We start from the raw sequence: 17888 nt of genomic DNA, 5'->3' as shown, positions 1-17888 counted from the left end.
ATAAGTTATCATTAGGAGTAAAAAGCGCTGAAGGACAGAAAGTACAATTTACAAGGATGATAAAGGTGTTTGTATCTACTATAGGCAGACTTTATATCCCAGGCCCGTATAAGAGTGGGTCTGTTTTTAAAACTGTTGTACTTGTTTGAGGAACAGGTACATGTAGTTTATTGGATCTACATGTGGCTAGATTTCTCAGCTATTGCCTCTCTCTTTTCTGGCATAATTATGCATGAGCATGTACTGATAAAAGGGCAGAAGGGAGTGAAGCGGAATAGCTTAGACTTGGGAGCCCTGTCGCCATGATTTCTTTAATATTCATGCGGAGTTACAAAGGGATTCACAACGTTTACTCTGAGGTGACTTCCCCTCATAAGAAATGCAACTGCTGGTAGAGGCAAAGGAATTTTCTATTTTCCACAGATTTAGTATAAGAGTATGAAAGAGGGTAGTAACTATAGCCTTCAGCTTTGAAAAGAGAACTGAACAAACTTGCACAGCAGTAGTGATGGTAACAATAATCAGAGAGTGCAGCATTACCATATTTGTATGTATATTTTATCTTTTTAAACAGATACTTCTTTTTCTCAAGTGGAGGAAAAGAAATTTGATTGTGAAGAGAAACGCATTGTGGCAGTTGCCAAGCAAATGACTGGTTGCTCTCTGACCCTTCTGAGGAGCAGGCAGAGGAACTGCCTTAACTTCTGGCAAAGAAAACAGCTTTCCATGGAGAGAATTACAGTAAGAAAATTACAAACATCATCTCCTTTCATGTAAGGAGATTGTAACTTGGTTGAGGTCGAGGGATGGGTAATTGAGGAATTTGCCCATATCAGCACTCAGGCCACAGGAACTTCCTAATGTTCTCATATCCCATTCTTACTTATTTGGGGTAGTATTAAATACCTAGGAAGGCAGCTATAAAGAGGGAATTCTCTGTCAGTATGTGGGCACTTACATGTCTGGTCTTTGACAGTCACGGGGCCAACAGTGGCGGAAGGTTTGCTGACTCCTGCAGCATTGACAGCTTTGACCCTGAATTCATATTCCCCACCCTCTATGAGGTCTTCAACGGTAAATTCCAATTCTTCCACATCACGCTTATTGCACTGTCTCCATGCTTCCTTCTTTTTCCCAGTAGGGTCCCATGCAAGGCACTCAACGATATAGTGGGTGACAGGGGAGCCCCCATCATTCTTTGGAGGTTTCCATGAGAGATGGACTGTGTTCTTTGTTATAAGGCCAATTTTGAGTTTAATAGGAGGATCGGGAGGAACTGTGAAAATAGTTAAGGAGACATTAAGCAGTGTTTATACCAATACAGTTCAATTTTGAGAAGATATTTTAGACTTGGATTTTAAAACTCACAGATTGGATCTCTGGCAGTGGTCCTCTGAATGGTTTCCACAGGTGGGCCAATACCAAAACGGTTTTCTGCTCGCACGCGGAAGAAATATTGCTGTTCAGAAATGAGGTCAGGCACTACAAATGAGGTGCTTCCACAGTTTGGATTGACTTTAGTCCAAGCCTTTCCATCAATAGTCTTTTTCTCAATGACATAGCCTTTGATCCTGTCTCCCCCATCATCGTCTGGCATCTTCCATGAAAGTCTGCAACTGCTCCTTGTGATGTCACTGACTTTCAAATCTTTGGGTGGACCTGGTACATCTGTTGGAGGCAAATCATAATGTAGACAGCGTTCCTTGGATGTTTAAAACTAATTTGTTCCTATTCCATAGCAACTTTTAAAGTCTTTCTTACCCATGACTTTGACTCTGCAATTTGCAGTCTTCTGTCCTGCTTTGTTCTTGGCTGTGATGCTGTATTTGCCTGAATGCGAACGTTTACAATCTGGGATGATGATTACTGATGAGTTTTCAGCAGTCTCCAACTGTACAAAGGAAACAGTGTTCACATATCAAATGAAGTAACAGTAGTACAGAAGTCAACCATATTGTGAGTTATTATTATTTATTATTTTTTACCTGTGCATCTTCAGGTATATCATGAACTCCATCCTATTAGAAAAGAAGACAGTTGTAGTATAAATATTCCTTTCAGGGATTCAGTGGGACACTCAGGAAAATTTTAATTTTTTTACCTTCATGGCCTTCTTTGCCTTTCCATCAAACTCCCAAGATGATTTTGGTGTTGGGCGCCCTTTGATGACAGCAGGGATTCTAATCTGTGAGCCAGCCTGACAAACCAGGCAGTCTTGTGCTCCAATGTCAATGAAAACCTCTGGTACCTCTGTAAAGCCATAATGTAATAGGATTTAGCTGACATTATTAAAAAGTGGCTGACCTATCCTCAGGAGATTAATCAATTTCATGATGAGACTTAAGAGATGCATACACTGAATAAGGACCAGTACCTTGAATATCAGTGGCAGGTATCTCTCCAGTTGTGTCACTTGGTTCAGATTCACCAGCTTCATTGACAGCTTTCACTCTGAACCTGTACTTCCTGAGTTCTTTCAGGTTGGGTACCACACATTCACAGGTAGTAAGAAGTTTGTCTGGTTCATTGACTCTCTTCCAGTCAGTAGTACCTTCTTCTTGCATTTCTACAATATATCCTTTGATTGGACTGCCACCATCTTTGGCTGGCGGTTTCCATGCCAGTGAGATGCTTGACTTTGTTTTATCTTTAACCTCTGGGCAAGAAGGTGGCCCAGGTGGGTCTAATGAGAAATCAAAACAAACCAAAAAGCACATCAAAATTTGAAGGTAATGTAATGCTAGATTTTTATACTGTAAGAATCCTTTTTTGCTACATAAGATTAAATATTATTTTTAATCTATTAAAATAGGAATGTTAAAAGGGAATAAGAATCTACTTGAAACAATCTACTTGTCTTTAGCATTAATGCAAAGACACAGAAATCAAACAACTGGAAAAGAAAGACTACTTATGATATCTAGATACTCTACAGTCTGTTTACACATGGTTAGTGAAAAGCTAGTGTACTTTTGTGATTCCTTTGATGAGGTTCTACCTTATTCTTCAATGAAAACACATTTTGTTTACCACAGTATGAAAAATTTAAAATAATTTCATCACTAGCTGGTATATCTTTGAACATAAGCTAATCTTAATGCTCTTTAGAAGGATCAATCTCTGCAATAATCACATAACCACCCTTTACATTTCTGAAGTGTTTTACAATTACAGAAATTATTTTACTCTATTTGTCTTTTTAATTATAACTCTTCCCCCTCTAGTGAAGAGACCCTATGTGCAGTAAACACTAGTTTGCTGAATGAATAAATGACTACCTATTGTACCATATTATATATATTCTCCATATAGCAGTTAAGAGTATTTTAAAATAACAGTTGATTTTTTTCCTACCAAATATCCAATCAGATACACAGCAAACTGAATTAACTGTCAAGGACACAGAATTTTGATTTTTGAATGAATCTTATCATAGATCTTTCAGAATTTTCCTCTTTTATTTGCTCTCACAGAATGTGCCTGAAAATTTGATATCTTTGCTTGATAAATATTATTGAAAAGCTAACGACATTTTTCTTTTTGTTGAATTCCTGCAGAAGAGTGTCTTTAGTGGGAAAAATGAGAAAGAAGTTTATTTAAAGTATGAGAGCAGAAAGGAGCTTAGTCAGTCCATCCAGGTTTTTATAATTCTGATTCCTTATAAAATATGAGGTTTAATCCAAAAGTTAAAAACTGTATGATTTTATGTGTATATAGTGATCTATCTATCTATATACTTATGACTGTCTATGTAAACATGAATAATAGTTTGACATAGAAAATTAAAAAGAGAAGAATGATGTACTTAGTAACTTTTCCCTTTAGAAATGATTTCCAGCAAGGAAGCATACTTACATATGGGATCTCCAGCAAGAGCTGGATCTGATGGTTCACTGGGAGGACCAATTCCTGCAGCATTTATTGCCATGGCTCTGAACTGGTATTTAACGCCTTCAATCAAACGGGGAACATTAAATTCTATACCCTTCAATCCCACTTTTGTTATTGGTGCTCTGCTAACACGTGACCAGTAGGCGCCTCCTTCCTCTCTCTTTTCCAGCCAGTAGCCAGTAATTGGAGAGCCACCATTGTCCAAAGGAGGTGTCCAGCTCACTAACATTGACCCTTTGGTGCGCTCCAAGACCTTTGGTTTTCCTGGAGGCCCAGGAAGGCGATAAGGATCTTGAATGACCACTTTGTCGGATTTGCACTCATCACTGGTTCCATATTTATTCACTGCTCTAACTCGGAACTCATATTGTCCATTGGGGATAAGTTTCCAGACCTAGAAATGAGACAAATAGAAATGTCTTAAAAAGAATAGGCTTCCACTGATTTTCACTCTTCTCAAAATTGAACTTACTTTGGGAGGTATTACTATAATGGGAAATAAATATATAGACTTCAATCATGGAAGAAGACAGAGAAAAGGAAAACCCATGTAAAATAAGAATATATAAATTTATTTTACCTCAGCAGATCTTTCAAGTAAAAGAGTACCTGAATAGCAAATGGTATTTACTAAGTAGCCTTATGTGCAAGGTGCTAAACACTATAATAATGAAATAGCTTCTTGTGTGAGTTTTGAGTTTAACCATTAGATTTCAAGGTTATATGAAAATGGTATTAAGTCAAAGTCATGTGCTTTTAAGTATGTGAGAAAATACCCAGAAACATTTACCCCATATCTTTTCTCCACAGCAGTATTGGTGACTTCTTCCCATTCACTCTTTTTCCTACTTGCATCACGTTTGTCAATAACATAATGGGTGATTTCACTGCCACCATTATCTAGAGGGGCATCCCATGTCAAGTAGCAAGATTCAGCTTTAATATCAGTAACAGCAAGATTTCTTGGTGGGGATGGGCGATCTGGAAGGAAAAGGACAGAGGAGCTTGAGAAGGCAATTCTTCAACTGACAATGGATTTTTTTTTTATACAAAAGAAAGCAAGTCACTTACCATAAACTTCAACGTGAACATTTCGGAACACTGAGCCGAGGCGATTAGAAGCAGTAATGGTATAAGTGCCTTTGTCCTCCCGGACAGCTTTGGGAATGATAAGCTCTGTCTTTGCCTCACTGCGGGACACTTCTTCCTTGGTTATTTGAAGTGCATCGGTGGGTTTTTCAATTACTGTTTCGTTCTTGGACCACTCGATCTTAGGCATTGGAAGACCCGTCACATCTGCAGGGATGTTAACAGGCTCCCCTGCCTTAACTTTGATAGTGTCTCCTCGAACGGCCAGACGTAACTTAATATTTGGAGGCACTACAAAGAGAAGGGAGAGAAAGGGAAAAGCAGACAGCTCATAAGAATGTTTTCTCAACTTACAGGAGAAGGGCAGAATTGTAAAGTGCATTAAAATTATTAGGTTCAGAATCCACACCTTCATCATCTTGAATGACTACATTAAGAGGCAGGGATGGTTCACTTTCACCAATTGCATTGACGGCTTTGACACGGAACTCATACATTTGGTGTTCATCGAGATTTTCAACCAGGAAAGAGGTGGTTGGGCAGAGGCGTTTGTTAACTCTTTCAAAGTCAGGTTTGTCATGACGCCGTTTTTCAATGATGTATCCTTGGATGGGACTGCCACCATCGCTGCGGGGTTCTTTCCAGTCAAGGGTGATAGTGGACTTGGTCCTTTCTGTGTATGTCAGCCTTTCAGGAGATGTCGGAGGACCTTTAACCAGAAGCAAATTAAATGATGAGCATGAGAGAAATATTCATATAGGAATTAATATTTCACGTTATTCATGTGAAAAATAGGTTTCTGTTTGGCATTATCTTATATCCATTTTTAAAATCCTCCTCAAAATGTGTCAGCTACCAAAATATAGCCATTCTTGCAGAATTTGTGTTTAGCAAATTTTCCATTGAGTATTAATTAAAAATAAATCAAGGTGAACATATACTTTTTTTATATTTAGTGTTTTAGATTGTTTACCTCCTGTCACTGGGAAAGTTTCTAATCTTAATGACCTAGTAAAATAGGTCTGTGGTTTTGCTTTGGATGGCCAGCTGAGAGCAAAGTGTTTCTGAGCAGATTCTGAGATAAAGCTACTAAACATTCTGCAAATCATATTGCCTCAAGTGTAGGTTTAAATACAGTCGAGACTGTGTATAATCCTTCTATGGTTTTGTGTCCTGAAGGACAGAACCAAGAGTAAGTTCTGAAAGGTGAAACTAGACCCAATCTGTGCTTACTGAAGTTATTGTAACTAGAAGCAGTGGAATCCCAGTACTGTTCTAATGCCTCTGGCACAATTTAATGTACTTTTTGAGATGAGCTTTAACAGTGGTGTAGGATATAACTTATATTTTTCCAGGGGATGGTGGCAGAGGAATAGGTCTTTGTCAAAGGCATTGCTTTCTTAAAATGAGGGTCAGTGTGCATTATCAATATGTACAATTGTAAGATTTCATGTTGTCTCTGGAAGATTTCCTCTGATTATTTTCCTATCCTTTGGTGGTTCTTTCTGGTTTGTGGCCTCCCTAGCTATCCAATTTGGGGACTTTTTGATGAATAGGGCAAGGTTAAGGCATTTATCATAAGGCATTTTATCTTCTGGAAAAAAAAACTCTATTAAACTACTAGATTATTAGAAAAAAAACCAAACTCCAGTGTATTCCATTGGAAAGATTTAATACTTCTAAATTATTACTAGGTTATTACTAAGCCTCAGAAGATCAAAAGTTTTCAGCACACAAATCTATGGATGATAAATATACTTGGAACCAAAGTTACTTTGGAATTATACCAAATATGGTGTCTTTAAGTTGCTTGTAGTTATTTGATTTACTCTCTAGCTATTCGTTTTGATTACTCTCTATTTATAGATCTTGAGACTGTTGGGAGTTTGAAACCATAAAGCTCAATGAATAAATGATATAACTAGAAGCAAAGCAGTATGTATTTTATACACAGTGAAAAACTTGTTTTACCTAGTGGATCAACTGCAAGAATTGGTCCTATTTCAACAGGAGGGCCACAGCCAAACTTGTTCTTAGCAATAACACGGAACATATATTCTTGTCCCTCGAGGAGACCTGTGATGTCACATTTAGATCTCTCAGTCTCTATTGGTTGTCTCCAAGTATGCATTTTAGCATCCTTTCTTTCAATAATAAAGCCTGTGATTTCACTTCCTCCATCATCTGCTGGGTCAGACCAGTTAAGCAGACACATCTTTCTGTTTGTTACAACAGGTTTTAAGTCAAGAACTGGACCAGGGACATCTGAAAAATAAAGCAGCAAAATTAATGTAATAAGTCACTACCACTTGGGAGTATCCTATGAAAATCCATGCAGAATTCCTTACCAAAAACTTCCACCCGAGCTGCTGCAAATTTGGAGCCACTGTTATTAGTAGCTGTAATTATGTATCTGCCATGATCTTTTCTCAATGCGTTCTTGATAATTAGCTCAGATTTGGTTCCAACATTCTCTATTACAACACGGTCTTTGTCCAGCTCTCCTTCTTCTATGGTCCATACTTTTGTAGGCACTGGGCGGCCAGTCACCACAGCTGGAATTCTAAGAGTCTTCCCTGCCATGATTTGTATTCCACCCTTGACAGAAACATCCAATTCCACATTTGGAGGTTCTGTTGAAAGAGAACAGTCATACATTAGTCCAAGAAAGATGAAAAAAAAAAATAGCCCCATCTTTAGAAAATATCCGTCATTTTATTCAAATAAAACTTTTAAGTACCTTTTGGTTCAGCCACTGTAACAGGTCCTGTTTCTCCAGGTGGTCCTTCACCTGCAGCATTGACAGCACTCACTCGAAGTTTGTAATCAGCACCCTCTCGGATTTCTTTGACAGTGTATTGACGGACTTTGATCATCTTCTCTGTGCAGCGTGACCATTCATTTGTGCCAACCAACTGCTTATCGACGAAGTAGCCAATAATTTCCCCACCACCATTGAAAGCTGGGGGTTCCCATTCCAGTTCAATAGTTGTAGAACTTGTGTCAGCAACTCTTGGAACAGGCGGTCCAGGTGGAGCTAGAATGAATGCAGGTACACACATCAAACCCACTGATGGTTTTTAAATGTACAGTGACTTACTATCCCTAACTTTCTTCCTGGGGAATTACTTACAGATTGGATCACGTGCTGTTTTGGGATCTGAAGGTGGACTGAACTTGCCAGGTCCAGCTGCATTTTCTGCACATACTCTGAAGACATAGGTGAGTCCTTCTAATAAGCCATCTACCTTAGTTTTCAAAGAATTCAGAAGGTTTTTGTTGACACGAGACCAATGTGTACTGTTAACTTCACGTTTTTCAAGCCAGTAACCCAAGATGGGGCTTCCATTATCTTTTGGCTCATTCCATTTCACTAACATACTGTTGCTGGTAACATCTTCCACAATGGGCTTGTCAGGTGCATCAGGTGGTTCTGAGAAAACAAAAAGTAAAATTCCCAAATGTGACACAAAATTTGAACTTTATAAACTGTGATATATATATATATATATATATATATATATATATATATATATATATAGTATGTATGTATGTAACAAAGTATATGACAAAAAACTTTCAATGCTAAAGGAACCTTACCAAATGGGTCTTTTGCTGTAAGAGGCTTTGAAACACATGGTGGTCCAGGTCCAAACCTATTTTCAGCTCTTACACGGAAGAGGTACTCTTTTCCTTCAATCAGTTTTGTTACTGCATATTTGCAGTGTCTAAGTGTTGAGGTGATGACAATCCATTCTGAGTCAGGTTTTGTCTTGTCTTTCTTTTCCAAAGTGTAGTTTATGATTTCACTGCCACCGTCATCAAGGGGTGGTTCCCATTTACAGAGGACCGAGTTCTTTCTAATATCTTCAAATACAAAGTTGATTGGTGGTCCTGGTGTATCTAATATTTCAAAAGAGAACAGTAATTAAAAATTTGCATAGAAGTGGTTTGCTATAGAACATGTAAATGTTAGTATGCTTCTTTGACATAAATCTGATTTTCCCACATCTCTCTCTTTGTATCACATTAGATAATAATGAGATCAGTTGATTTTTTTTAACATGGTATGTAAAAATATGACTGAGGATTATTTGCTGAACCTATTTCCCACTTCTTCTAATTTCCCACCCCAACTAATTTTTATGTTATGTGTAACCTTTTCCCAGCTGAAAGTTTAGGTTTAACCATTTACCTAACACACTGACAGTGCACGGAGCTTTCGCAATACCATGGTCATTTTCAACTTTGATCATATACAGGCCATGATCAGGTCGGAGAGAATCTCTGACGCGGAGCTGAGATTCTCCTTGTTTGCTATTGTTGATGCTCAAACGCTCTGTCAGAGGCAGGACAAATGGTTCTTCTTCTTGAACTTCACCCTTCTTCTTCCTAACCAGAGGGGTGGGTCGCTTCTTAATTTCCTCTGGTATAATGACATTTTCATCCTTTATCCATGTAATAGTTGGGTATGGTGAGCCAGAAATGGTTGCATCAAGAGCTATTTCATCACCTCGTTTCACTTCTAGACTTGTTCTCATAATCACTTTTGGAGCATCTGTAATGATTAAAAATAATTATTTTCAATTCTGATTAAAATAACTGACAAAACATTATTCTCATTTATTTCATAACAGGAAAGTAGCAACTCCATTAGACAAAACTTACCGATAGGATCTACGGCTTTGGTGGGAGGAGTAGCCCGAGAAGGTTCGCCAATACCGGCAGCATTCTCTGCTCGTACACGGAATTGGTACTCCTTTCCCTCTTCAAGTCCTTTTGCAGTGTAAGTCAAGACTGGTACCAGGTGTTCATTGCATCTCTTCCACCTGTCTTCCCCCTTAGCAATCTTCTCTATGATGTAACCCATTATCTTGCTTCCTCCATCATACAAAGGTGGCTTCCACGTAATAGTCATTGCCTTAGCTGTAGGATTATGAACCTCAACATCTACAGGTGGATCTGGAGGTTCTGTAGAACAAGAAAAAAAAGTGTTAACTTGGGGAAAACCACCTTCTTTTTTTTTTTTGGTGCTGGGGATGGAACCCAGGGCCTTATGCATGCAAGGCAAGCACTCGACCAACTGAGCTCTGTCCCCATCCAACCCACCTTCTTAAAACAAAAAGAAAACTTGCATATGAGTTACTAGTCATTGTACATTCATGTTTAAACTTACGCTTTGGATCTTGAGCAATGACTGGATTTTTCAGTTCAATATATTCGCCTCCACCAATCTTGTTGACTGCTTTAACACGGAAGAAGTATTCACCATTTGGTATGAGATCCTTTACAGTCCAAGACAGTTTGTTCTCACCAGACATGACTGGTATATATGTCCTCCTCCCAGCTTCTCTGCGTTCCAGGACATAATGAAGAATTGGGCTTCCACCATCATATTCTGGAGGCTCCCAGGTTAACTTGCAAGAACTCTTGGTCACATCACTTGCTTTAATATCTTTGCATGGACCAGGTAGGCCTGTTACAATTGTAATTGATAATTATTATTGTAATCCTGAAAAATCAGAATTTTCATAGTGTACTTTCTCTAGGTGGAGCTATTGTGTTGGATAATCTTTCATATGCTAGAGTGTCCTTCATATTGGAGGACATTGGCATCCTTGGCCCTGTACTACTAAATGTCAGTAGCAGCTCCGAGTCTTTGTGCAGAGAAAAAATGGCCCTATAAATTTCCAAACATTATCAGGGATGGGATAAAGGACAGAAAATGTTACTACCCCTTAAAGAGAATACTATGGAAAAATGTGAATTTATACAACAAGAAATAACTATTGATTATTTAAACATTCTTTGGGTATGCTATATCTCTAAATCATTATTTCACATGCAAATAATTAAAACAGGAATAAATTAGCCTAATAAGAGCTTAGCAATTTTATCTGTTAAGAATTGCTTTACTTCTTACATGGAAATAAATAATCTGAGGGGATGTTTAGTCTACAAATTGGCCAGTTCATGAAGCCATTTATACTAATACTGCAAACTTCACTATATTTTCTTCACATGTTGGGGAAATTAGTTTTTATTTCATTAAAGAACGATTACCTATGACTTTGACATTGATTGAGGCGGTTGCTGAGCCAAGCTTATTCTCCAGTGTAATGGTGTAAACTCCAGCGTCTGCATGGACACTCTTGGGAACTTCAAGGTGTGCAGAGATGTGATCATTCTTCATTGTTAATCTATCACTAGCTTTAACTTCTTTGCCATCTTTATGCCAGCTAACAGTTGGAATTGGGACAGCTCTGAAGGGAACAGGAATGCTTAACTTTTCACCTTCAATGACCACAATGTCATGAGTCTCCAGATCAATTGTTGGTTTGCCTATAAGATATAATTCAAAAGAAGGGGTAAAATGTGTGTCAAAATGCAATGCAATGAATAAAGACTAACTTATTAACAGTAAAAGATAGTGTTCTTACAGTCTGGGTCTTTGGCAACCACATTTTCGGAGATTTCAGAAGGTTCACTGACACCAACAGCATTGACGGCTCTCACTCTGAGAACATACTCTTTGTCAGGAACAATACCCTCTTCAACCTTGAATTTCAGGTCTTTTATTGGGCGAGAGTTAACTCGCATCCATTTCTCAGTGCCTACTGGACACATTTCAACATGGTATCCTATAATAGGACTTCCGCCATTTTTCTCTGGAGGCTTCCAAGCAATGGCAATGTGCTTTCTCCCAGCATCAGTCACATGTAGGTCAAGGGGAGGTGAGGGAGGACCTGAGAAAAGAGTGAAACAATTACGTAAACAGTCTCATCATCAAGTTTTAGACAATATCCTTTGTATGATCAACACTACTTACTTGTTGGATCTTCAATTGACAGGATTTCTGTGGGTTCACTTGGGTGACCAACTCCAGCTTCATTTTCTGCCCGAACCTGAAACTGGACCTCTGTTCCTTCAATGACATCAGTTACTCTGAAGTTACAGTCAGGTCCTGAGGTCTTTCCAGCTTTCACCCAACGAGTGCCTAACTTTTCTTTCTTCTCAATGATATATCTATTGAAATAAGAAAGCATTTCATTAGCATTAATAATAAAAAAGAAAATGTTAAGAATTTGTAGTCAAGCTGGGTATGGTAGAGGCTGAGGCAGAAGACTGCAAACTTGAGAGCAGCCTGGGCAATTTAGTGAGACTATCTCAAAAAAAGGGATAGGGATGTAGCTCAGCTATAGATAGATACACTTGGGTTTAATTCCCAAGTTTCACACACACAAAAAAACTTTAAACCAAAAGTAAGTTATCTTTTATAAATTAATTCAAGTTCTACCTCTGTATTGGTCTTCCACCATCATTTTTAGGTGGCTCCCACTTTAGGTCAACATGTCGTTTTGTCACGTCAACCACTGTCAGGGCATATGGTGGTCCAGGAGTAGCTGAAAACAAAATAATAATTACTGATTAGAAAAGCCAAAGGGAAAAGTAATAATCTGCTACAAATGTTGCAAAGATTCAGTTGGAAAGCATACTAAAGGTGTCTTTGGCCAGGACAGAGTCCTCAATTTCAGTGTAGTCACTTTGTCCTATGGCATTTTCTGCAGCAACTCGGAACACGTATAAAGAACCCTCAGTCAGTGGGGTTACTGTGCACTTGGTGTCCTTGACAGTGGTGTCCACTGTTTGCCAGCCTTTTCGCCTGACATCCCTCTTTTCCACGATGTAGTTGGTGATGGGCGACCCTCCATCTTTCTCAGGAACTGTCCATTTTAGGTCTGCTGTATTTTTTGTGATGTTAATCACTTCAAGCCAACGAGGTGGTGATGGAGGATCTGGACCAGAGAGAGAAAAATTCAGTTTTTTTGTATTGTCCAGTATCTAGTCTTCACTGAATATTTTGGTAGTCGCCCAGAAATAATATGGCAAAAAGAAAATGAGTTTTTAAATATTTTCTCATATTGTAGTTTTCAGACACATGGTGGAAGAGTATACACCCCAGACATCAAGAGGGACTTACAGAGTTTCTCTCGGCAAAGCACAGGGTCACTGGGTTCACTGGGTTCACTTTCCCCAGCCTTGTTCACAGCTCTAACTCGGAACGAGTATTCCTGCCCTTCCATGAGCCCCTTGAGGAAGTGCTCAGTGGTCGGAACTCCTTCGGCCACTCTGACCCAGTCTTCCGTTCCAGTTTTCAGCATTTCAATGACGTAAGACTCAATCTTTGCCCCTCCATCGTGTTCTGGCTTTGTCCAGTTCAAGAATAATGATGTTTTGCCTACATCTTTCACAGTTGGTTTTCCAGGGGGCCATGGAGGATCTGCAAACAATGAAGACAAATATTTAGGTTTGTAAAAAAGAAGTGACTGGAAGCTTCAAAATAATCATGGAAAATTATAAAAATACTACCTATGGGATCTTTTATTAAGATTGGTTCAGTTGATCTGCTTGGCTTTCCAGGTCCAGCCAGATTTTCAGCCAATACACGGAATCTGTATTTTTTCTTATTGGTGAGACCTTTCACTCTGAATTAGGAAAAAGCATATGCAACAATATGGTAAGAAGCAGCCAACTGTGTTTTACATAGAAGGGGCAAATTTGTTTAAATTGTGAGAAACTAATTTGGAAACTTAACTAAAAATATTTTAAAATAAATTTAAATTGTTCTTTAACAGTCAAGAAATTTAGATTTGGATAAATGTATCAATCTGATTGTTATCTATACTAATGATCATTATAATATAGTGGAGGACACTTTGAAACTTCCAGAAAGCTACTATTTTATAGTTAATTGAGAAGTGTGTTCTTGAATGGAACTTATATAATTTCTGAAATTATATGAAAATAGAAAATATTTTTAATTAAAATTTAATAGTAATCTTATATCATGTATGATCACAGGAAATACTAAAAAGCAAAAATTTGGATATATTGCTATTTTAACACTTGATAGAAGTTCTGGGCATACCTGTATGTTGTATCCTTTATTGGCATCTTATTGCATCTAACCCATTTATCAGTATCAGGATCTAATCTTTCAACCCAGTATCCAGTGATAGGGCTGCCACCATCATCATCTGGCTCACACCATGTGAGGGTCACTGCATCTTTAGTGATGTCTGAGGGTTCTAGGCGAGTTGGTGGTCCAGGTGGATCTATAGACAGGATAATGATATAAAAAGTTATATGTCCTATATATCAATATGACACCCAAATACAAGTTTGACACAAGCATCCTTTTCCTTAACTGACTGAGAAACTTACCAAATGGATATTTGGCTATTATTGGGGTGGCCTGAACTGGCTCACCAACACCATACATGTTTTCTGCAGCAACTCTGAAGATATACTCTTTATTGGGTATTAATTTAGTTGCCTGAAATTTTGTGTCCTTAACAGTTGATGAGAGCTTATGCCACACTTCACTATCTGTTGCTCTTCTTTCCACAACATAGTTTGTGACCTTAGATCCACCATCATCTCGTGGTGGGTTCCATGTTAGAAGACATGACTCACTAGTTACATCTGTGATATCAAATGCAGCCGGTGGCCCAGGCTTATCTGTGGATGGAATTATACAGAAAAAAAATGTAATTACATTTTATTCGAGAAGGTAGCTGAAAGAGTTGGTCCCCTTTTAAAACAAGAACCTCCCTTACCTAAGACATTCACTTCCACCACAGCAGTGGCCCGGCCGCAGACGTTCACAGCCTCTATGATGTATGTGCCAGTGTCGCTTCTCTTACTGTCCATGATAGTCACTGTGGACTTCTTAGGAACATTTTCAATGGTGATTCTTTTGTCCTGCTTTAGGAGCATATCAGCCTTAGTCCAAGTTATTTGAGGTTCAGGTTTTCCAGTTACGGTGGCAGGAAGTTCAATTTTTGTTCCAGCTTTTACAGTAATGCCAGCAAGGAGCTTCACATCGAGGAAAATTTCTGGGGCCTCTGAATGGAAAAGATTGTTTATGCTATTAGCAAGTTCAAGTTCAAGTTAGAGCCCTGACTGATAAGATAAAAATAAAAAATAAATACCCTGTGTGTCCACAGCCTGGATTTCATCTGTGGGTTTGCTCGGCTTGCTAGCGCCTTGCCTGTTCAAAGCCTTTACACGATAGGAGTACCATTTGCCTTCCTCAAGACCTGTCACTTCCATTCTGTCAGAAAGCAAAATAGGATATTTTACTGTCCTATGGATAACCTATTCCACTGTACATTTGTCATAGACTTTCTAAAATTCATACCATTGGCACAAGTAGCTTTTAAATTAAGTCTGTATTATTTCAATATTATAACTACTAAAAATCTTAAACTGCAAGCATTTTCAGCAACACTTTTAAAAGCAGACAGGCACACCAGAATTCTCAATGAAAAACACAATATTTAAAATTCCCCAGGGAAAATGTATTTTAGTGAGTTAGGAGTAAGCATTTATTCTTGTGCCCAGTAATTAAGAAACCTACTTTGTTTCTGCAACAGGTTCTCCACAGGCAACCCATTTATCGGAACCACGTGGACACTTTTCTACTATGTATCCTTTGATGCGTGAACCACCATCATATTTAGGTGGATCCCATGTTAGGAAGATGCTCTTGGCCGTCCGATCTCTCCATTTAACATTCTCCGGTGGGTCAGGCACCGCTATAACATTTTGAAGAGTGAGTCAGTCAATTCCCTTTCCTTTCCCCCTAACTTAACTCCAGTTCTAATATAAAAATCAGGTAAAAAATGAGACTAGGTAAGAAATTATGGAAGTAGGTACTAACTTGCAGGAGCAGACATATTTACAGGTTCATCAACATATGCAGGTTCTCCAGGGCCACACTTGTTACGAGCACAGACTTTGAATAAATATTCTTTTCCTTGTACTAGATCAGGAACTGTGAATTCTAGATCAGTCACAAAGTCCATAACCTGGGACAAAGAAACACAGATAATTAGTTATTTCCCCAAAACCATTTTCCCAATTCAAAGATTTTTACCATGAGCAGGGATACAAATGGAAGTTGTTTTGAATGCTAAGGATTATTCTTATATTAATTCATATTAGGAAAAAAATTGCAAAGTTGGATACATAATAGTATTCAACCCTCAATATAAGGAGACACTGTTTCATGATTTGTATACATTCACAAGATGGCAAATAAGATGTTGAATCTACCAGTTTGGTTATTATAAAAGTGATTTGAAATAAGGATAAAGAGTAGTTACTAGTATAAATGAAGGAGGAAAAGAATGGTAGAGAGACCAACTGAGATAATCCAGTGGCGTGAGAAAAAATGTGGTCACCATGGTAATACTTACTTTCCTTCAAATGGCTTATAGCTTAATGGGGACATATTGGGTTCTTATCAGATACCAAGTGAATGTATAAGTTTTATTTTATTTTATTTTATTTTTACCAAACCTAGCTAAAGATTTGATAAGGCTCACAAAATGGGACTGTTACACCAAACCTTGATTAAACTATCTCAGAAGCAATTAACATCAATACATTTTTAAAAAAGTTTTTGGTAGTTTTTCAGTGAGATAAAAAGATGTGGCACGTATTAATTTGTTGGCATCCCACACAAATCTGGAATACTTCTATAGTCTTTTCTGGAGTTGATGCATCACTACTCGAAACTCACTTTAGTCCATGTTTTCCTACTGACTTCTCGCTTTTCAACAAGATATCCAGTTAATGGACTTCCTCCATCATCCTCTGGTGGTTCCCAAGTCAAATGTACTGAGTCCCTGGTTATGTCTCCAAATTTCAGTTCTTTGGGTGCACTTGGGCGAGCTTAAAAAAAAAAAAAAAGTCAGTATCATTGATGGTTTAAACTAATATTTGTTAATACTGCCATATTACCTTAGATAATAAGCTTAGCTACTTACTGATTACATTGACATCAATTTCCCCAGAAATTGATTTCACAGGATTTTCTAATTTCAGTGTATAAATGCCCTTGTCTGGACGTTCACTTGGAGAAATGACAAGTTCAGCATAGGCAGATAAGGTCTTCATTTTCACACGATCTCCTGCTTCTAGTACTTTATCTCCAAAACACCAGGTTGCAGTTGGCCTTGGATAGCCTGTACTTGGAACCAGGATCTTGATAGGATTCGGGACTATAATTTCCAGACCATCTTTAAATGCACTTAAATCCATTGTTGGTTCAACTACCAAAAAGAAAAATTAATGAGTTTCCAGTACCATAGATAAGTCCTTGGTACCCCCAAGTAGCTATGTGCTATTCCCAAATCTAAAATTATCTATTTACCAAATGCATCATCAGCCGTTAGAGGACCAAGAATTTCAGATGGATCTGAAACACCAGCTTCATTTTCTGCAGATACTCTATATAAATATTTGTTTCCTTTTTGCAATCCAGTAACCTAAAATTATGGATTCATATTGGTTAAAAATATGTACATTTAAACCCATGATCTAATACTACATTTTTTATATGTGGTACTAGGGATCAAACCTAGGGCCTCGTCCATGCTAGGCAAGGGCTGTACCACTGAGCTACATCCCCAGGCCTCTAAATATTTTTTTTTTAGATGCGAATTCCTTACCTTATAAGTCAGTTCAGGCACAAGTTTCATATTGCAACGAATCCAATTATCTTTTCCTTCTTCACATCTCTCAATTATATAGCCTAATATTGGACTTCCTCCATCTTTCAGAGGAGGTTCCCATGTGAGCTGCACTGATGACTGAGTCTGATCTGAGGAAGTTAGATTCACAGGAGGACTTGGTCTCTCTAGAATGGAAGAAAGAGTTGGAGCATAATTTAGTCACAATTGATGAAGATGATGCACTCATCATCTGCCTTGTTAAAATAATAGGTTTACTAAATTCACTCAATAAAGGGTAGGCACAGTCTACATTTCTATAATTTTGTTCAAATTTCTGATTTCTTTTTATTAACTTTAATTTGAAGTATTTAAATTGGTAGGCCT

The 17888-nt window shown here is 38.1% G+C and overlaps 1 protein-coding gene across 27 annotated transcripts in view; it reads right to left on the bottom strand.

Annotated features, from left to right (window-relative positions):
* Nucleotides 1-17888, bottom strand: part of Ttn (titin) — a 265404-nt gene that overhangs the window by 71057 nt on the left and 176459 nt on the right. For all 27 annotated transcript variants that reach the window (XM_076866699.2, XM_076866711.2, XM_076866701.2 and 24 more), the window contains 35 exons: nt 17502-17689; nt 17204-17318; nt 16818-17102; nt 16571-16722; nt 15707-15854; nt 15404-15581; nt 14976-15097; nt 14601-14888; nt 14206-14502; nt 13910-14096; nt 13351-13466; nt 12962-13261; nt 12477-12776; nt 12278-12383; nt 11810-12006; nt 11421-11726; nt 11044-11322; nt 10157-10456; nt 9649-9951; nt 9176-9538; nt 8581-8883; nt 8114-8413; nt 7721-8017; nt 7329-7613; nt 6952-7245; nt 5390-5689; nt 4963-5271; nt 4682-4872; nt 3856-4285; nt 2375-2683; nt 2102-2250; nt 1986-2018; nt 1762-1891; nt 1369-1668; nt 959-1276 (listed from right to left, as the gene is read on the bottom strand). In XM_076866699.2, coding sequence (XP_076722814.2) covers nt 959-1276; nt 1369-1668; nt 1762-1891; nt 1986-2018; nt 2102-2250; nt 2375-2683; nt 3856-4285; nt 4682-4872; nt 4963-5271; nt 5390-5689; nt 6952-7245; nt 7329-7613; nt 7721-8017; nt 8114-8413; nt 8581-8883; nt 9176-9538; nt 9649-9951; nt 10157-10456; nt 11044-11322; nt 11421-11726; nt 11810-12006; nt 12278-12383; nt 12477-12776; nt 12962-13261; nt 13351-13466; nt 13910-14096; nt 14206-14502; nt 14601-14888; nt 14976-15097; nt 15404-15581; nt 15707-15854; nt 16571-16722; nt 16818-17102; nt 17204-17318; nt 17502-17689 — 8478 coding nt within the window. The remainder of the gene's footprint in view (nt 1-958; nt 1277-1368; nt 1669-1761; nt 1892-1985; nt 2019-2101; nt 2251-2374; nt 2684-3855; nt 4286-4681; nt 4873-4962; nt 5272-5389; nt 5690-6951; nt 7246-7328; nt 7614-7720; nt 8018-8113; nt 8414-8580; nt 8884-9175; nt 9539-9648; nt 9952-10156; nt 10457-11043; nt 11323-11420; nt 11727-11809; nt 12007-12277; nt 12384-12476; nt 12777-12961; nt 13262-13350; nt 13467-13909; nt 14097-14205; nt 14503-14600; nt 14889-14975; nt 15098-15403; nt 15582-15706; nt 15855-16570; nt 16723-16817; nt 17103-17203; nt 17319-17501; nt 17690-17888) is intronic.

This window comes from Callospermophilus lateralis, chromosome 9 (assembly GCF_048772815.1).
Source record: "Callospermophilus lateralis isolate mCalLat2 chromosome 9, mCalLat2.hap1, whole genome shotgun sequence".
Taxonomy (NCBI): Eukaryota; Metazoa; Chordata; class Mammalia; order Rodentia; family Sciuridae; genus Callospermophilus; species Callospermophilus lateralis.
Note: the sequence above shows the minus strand (reverse complement) of the source record. Positions and strands in the feature narration are given on the sequence as shown.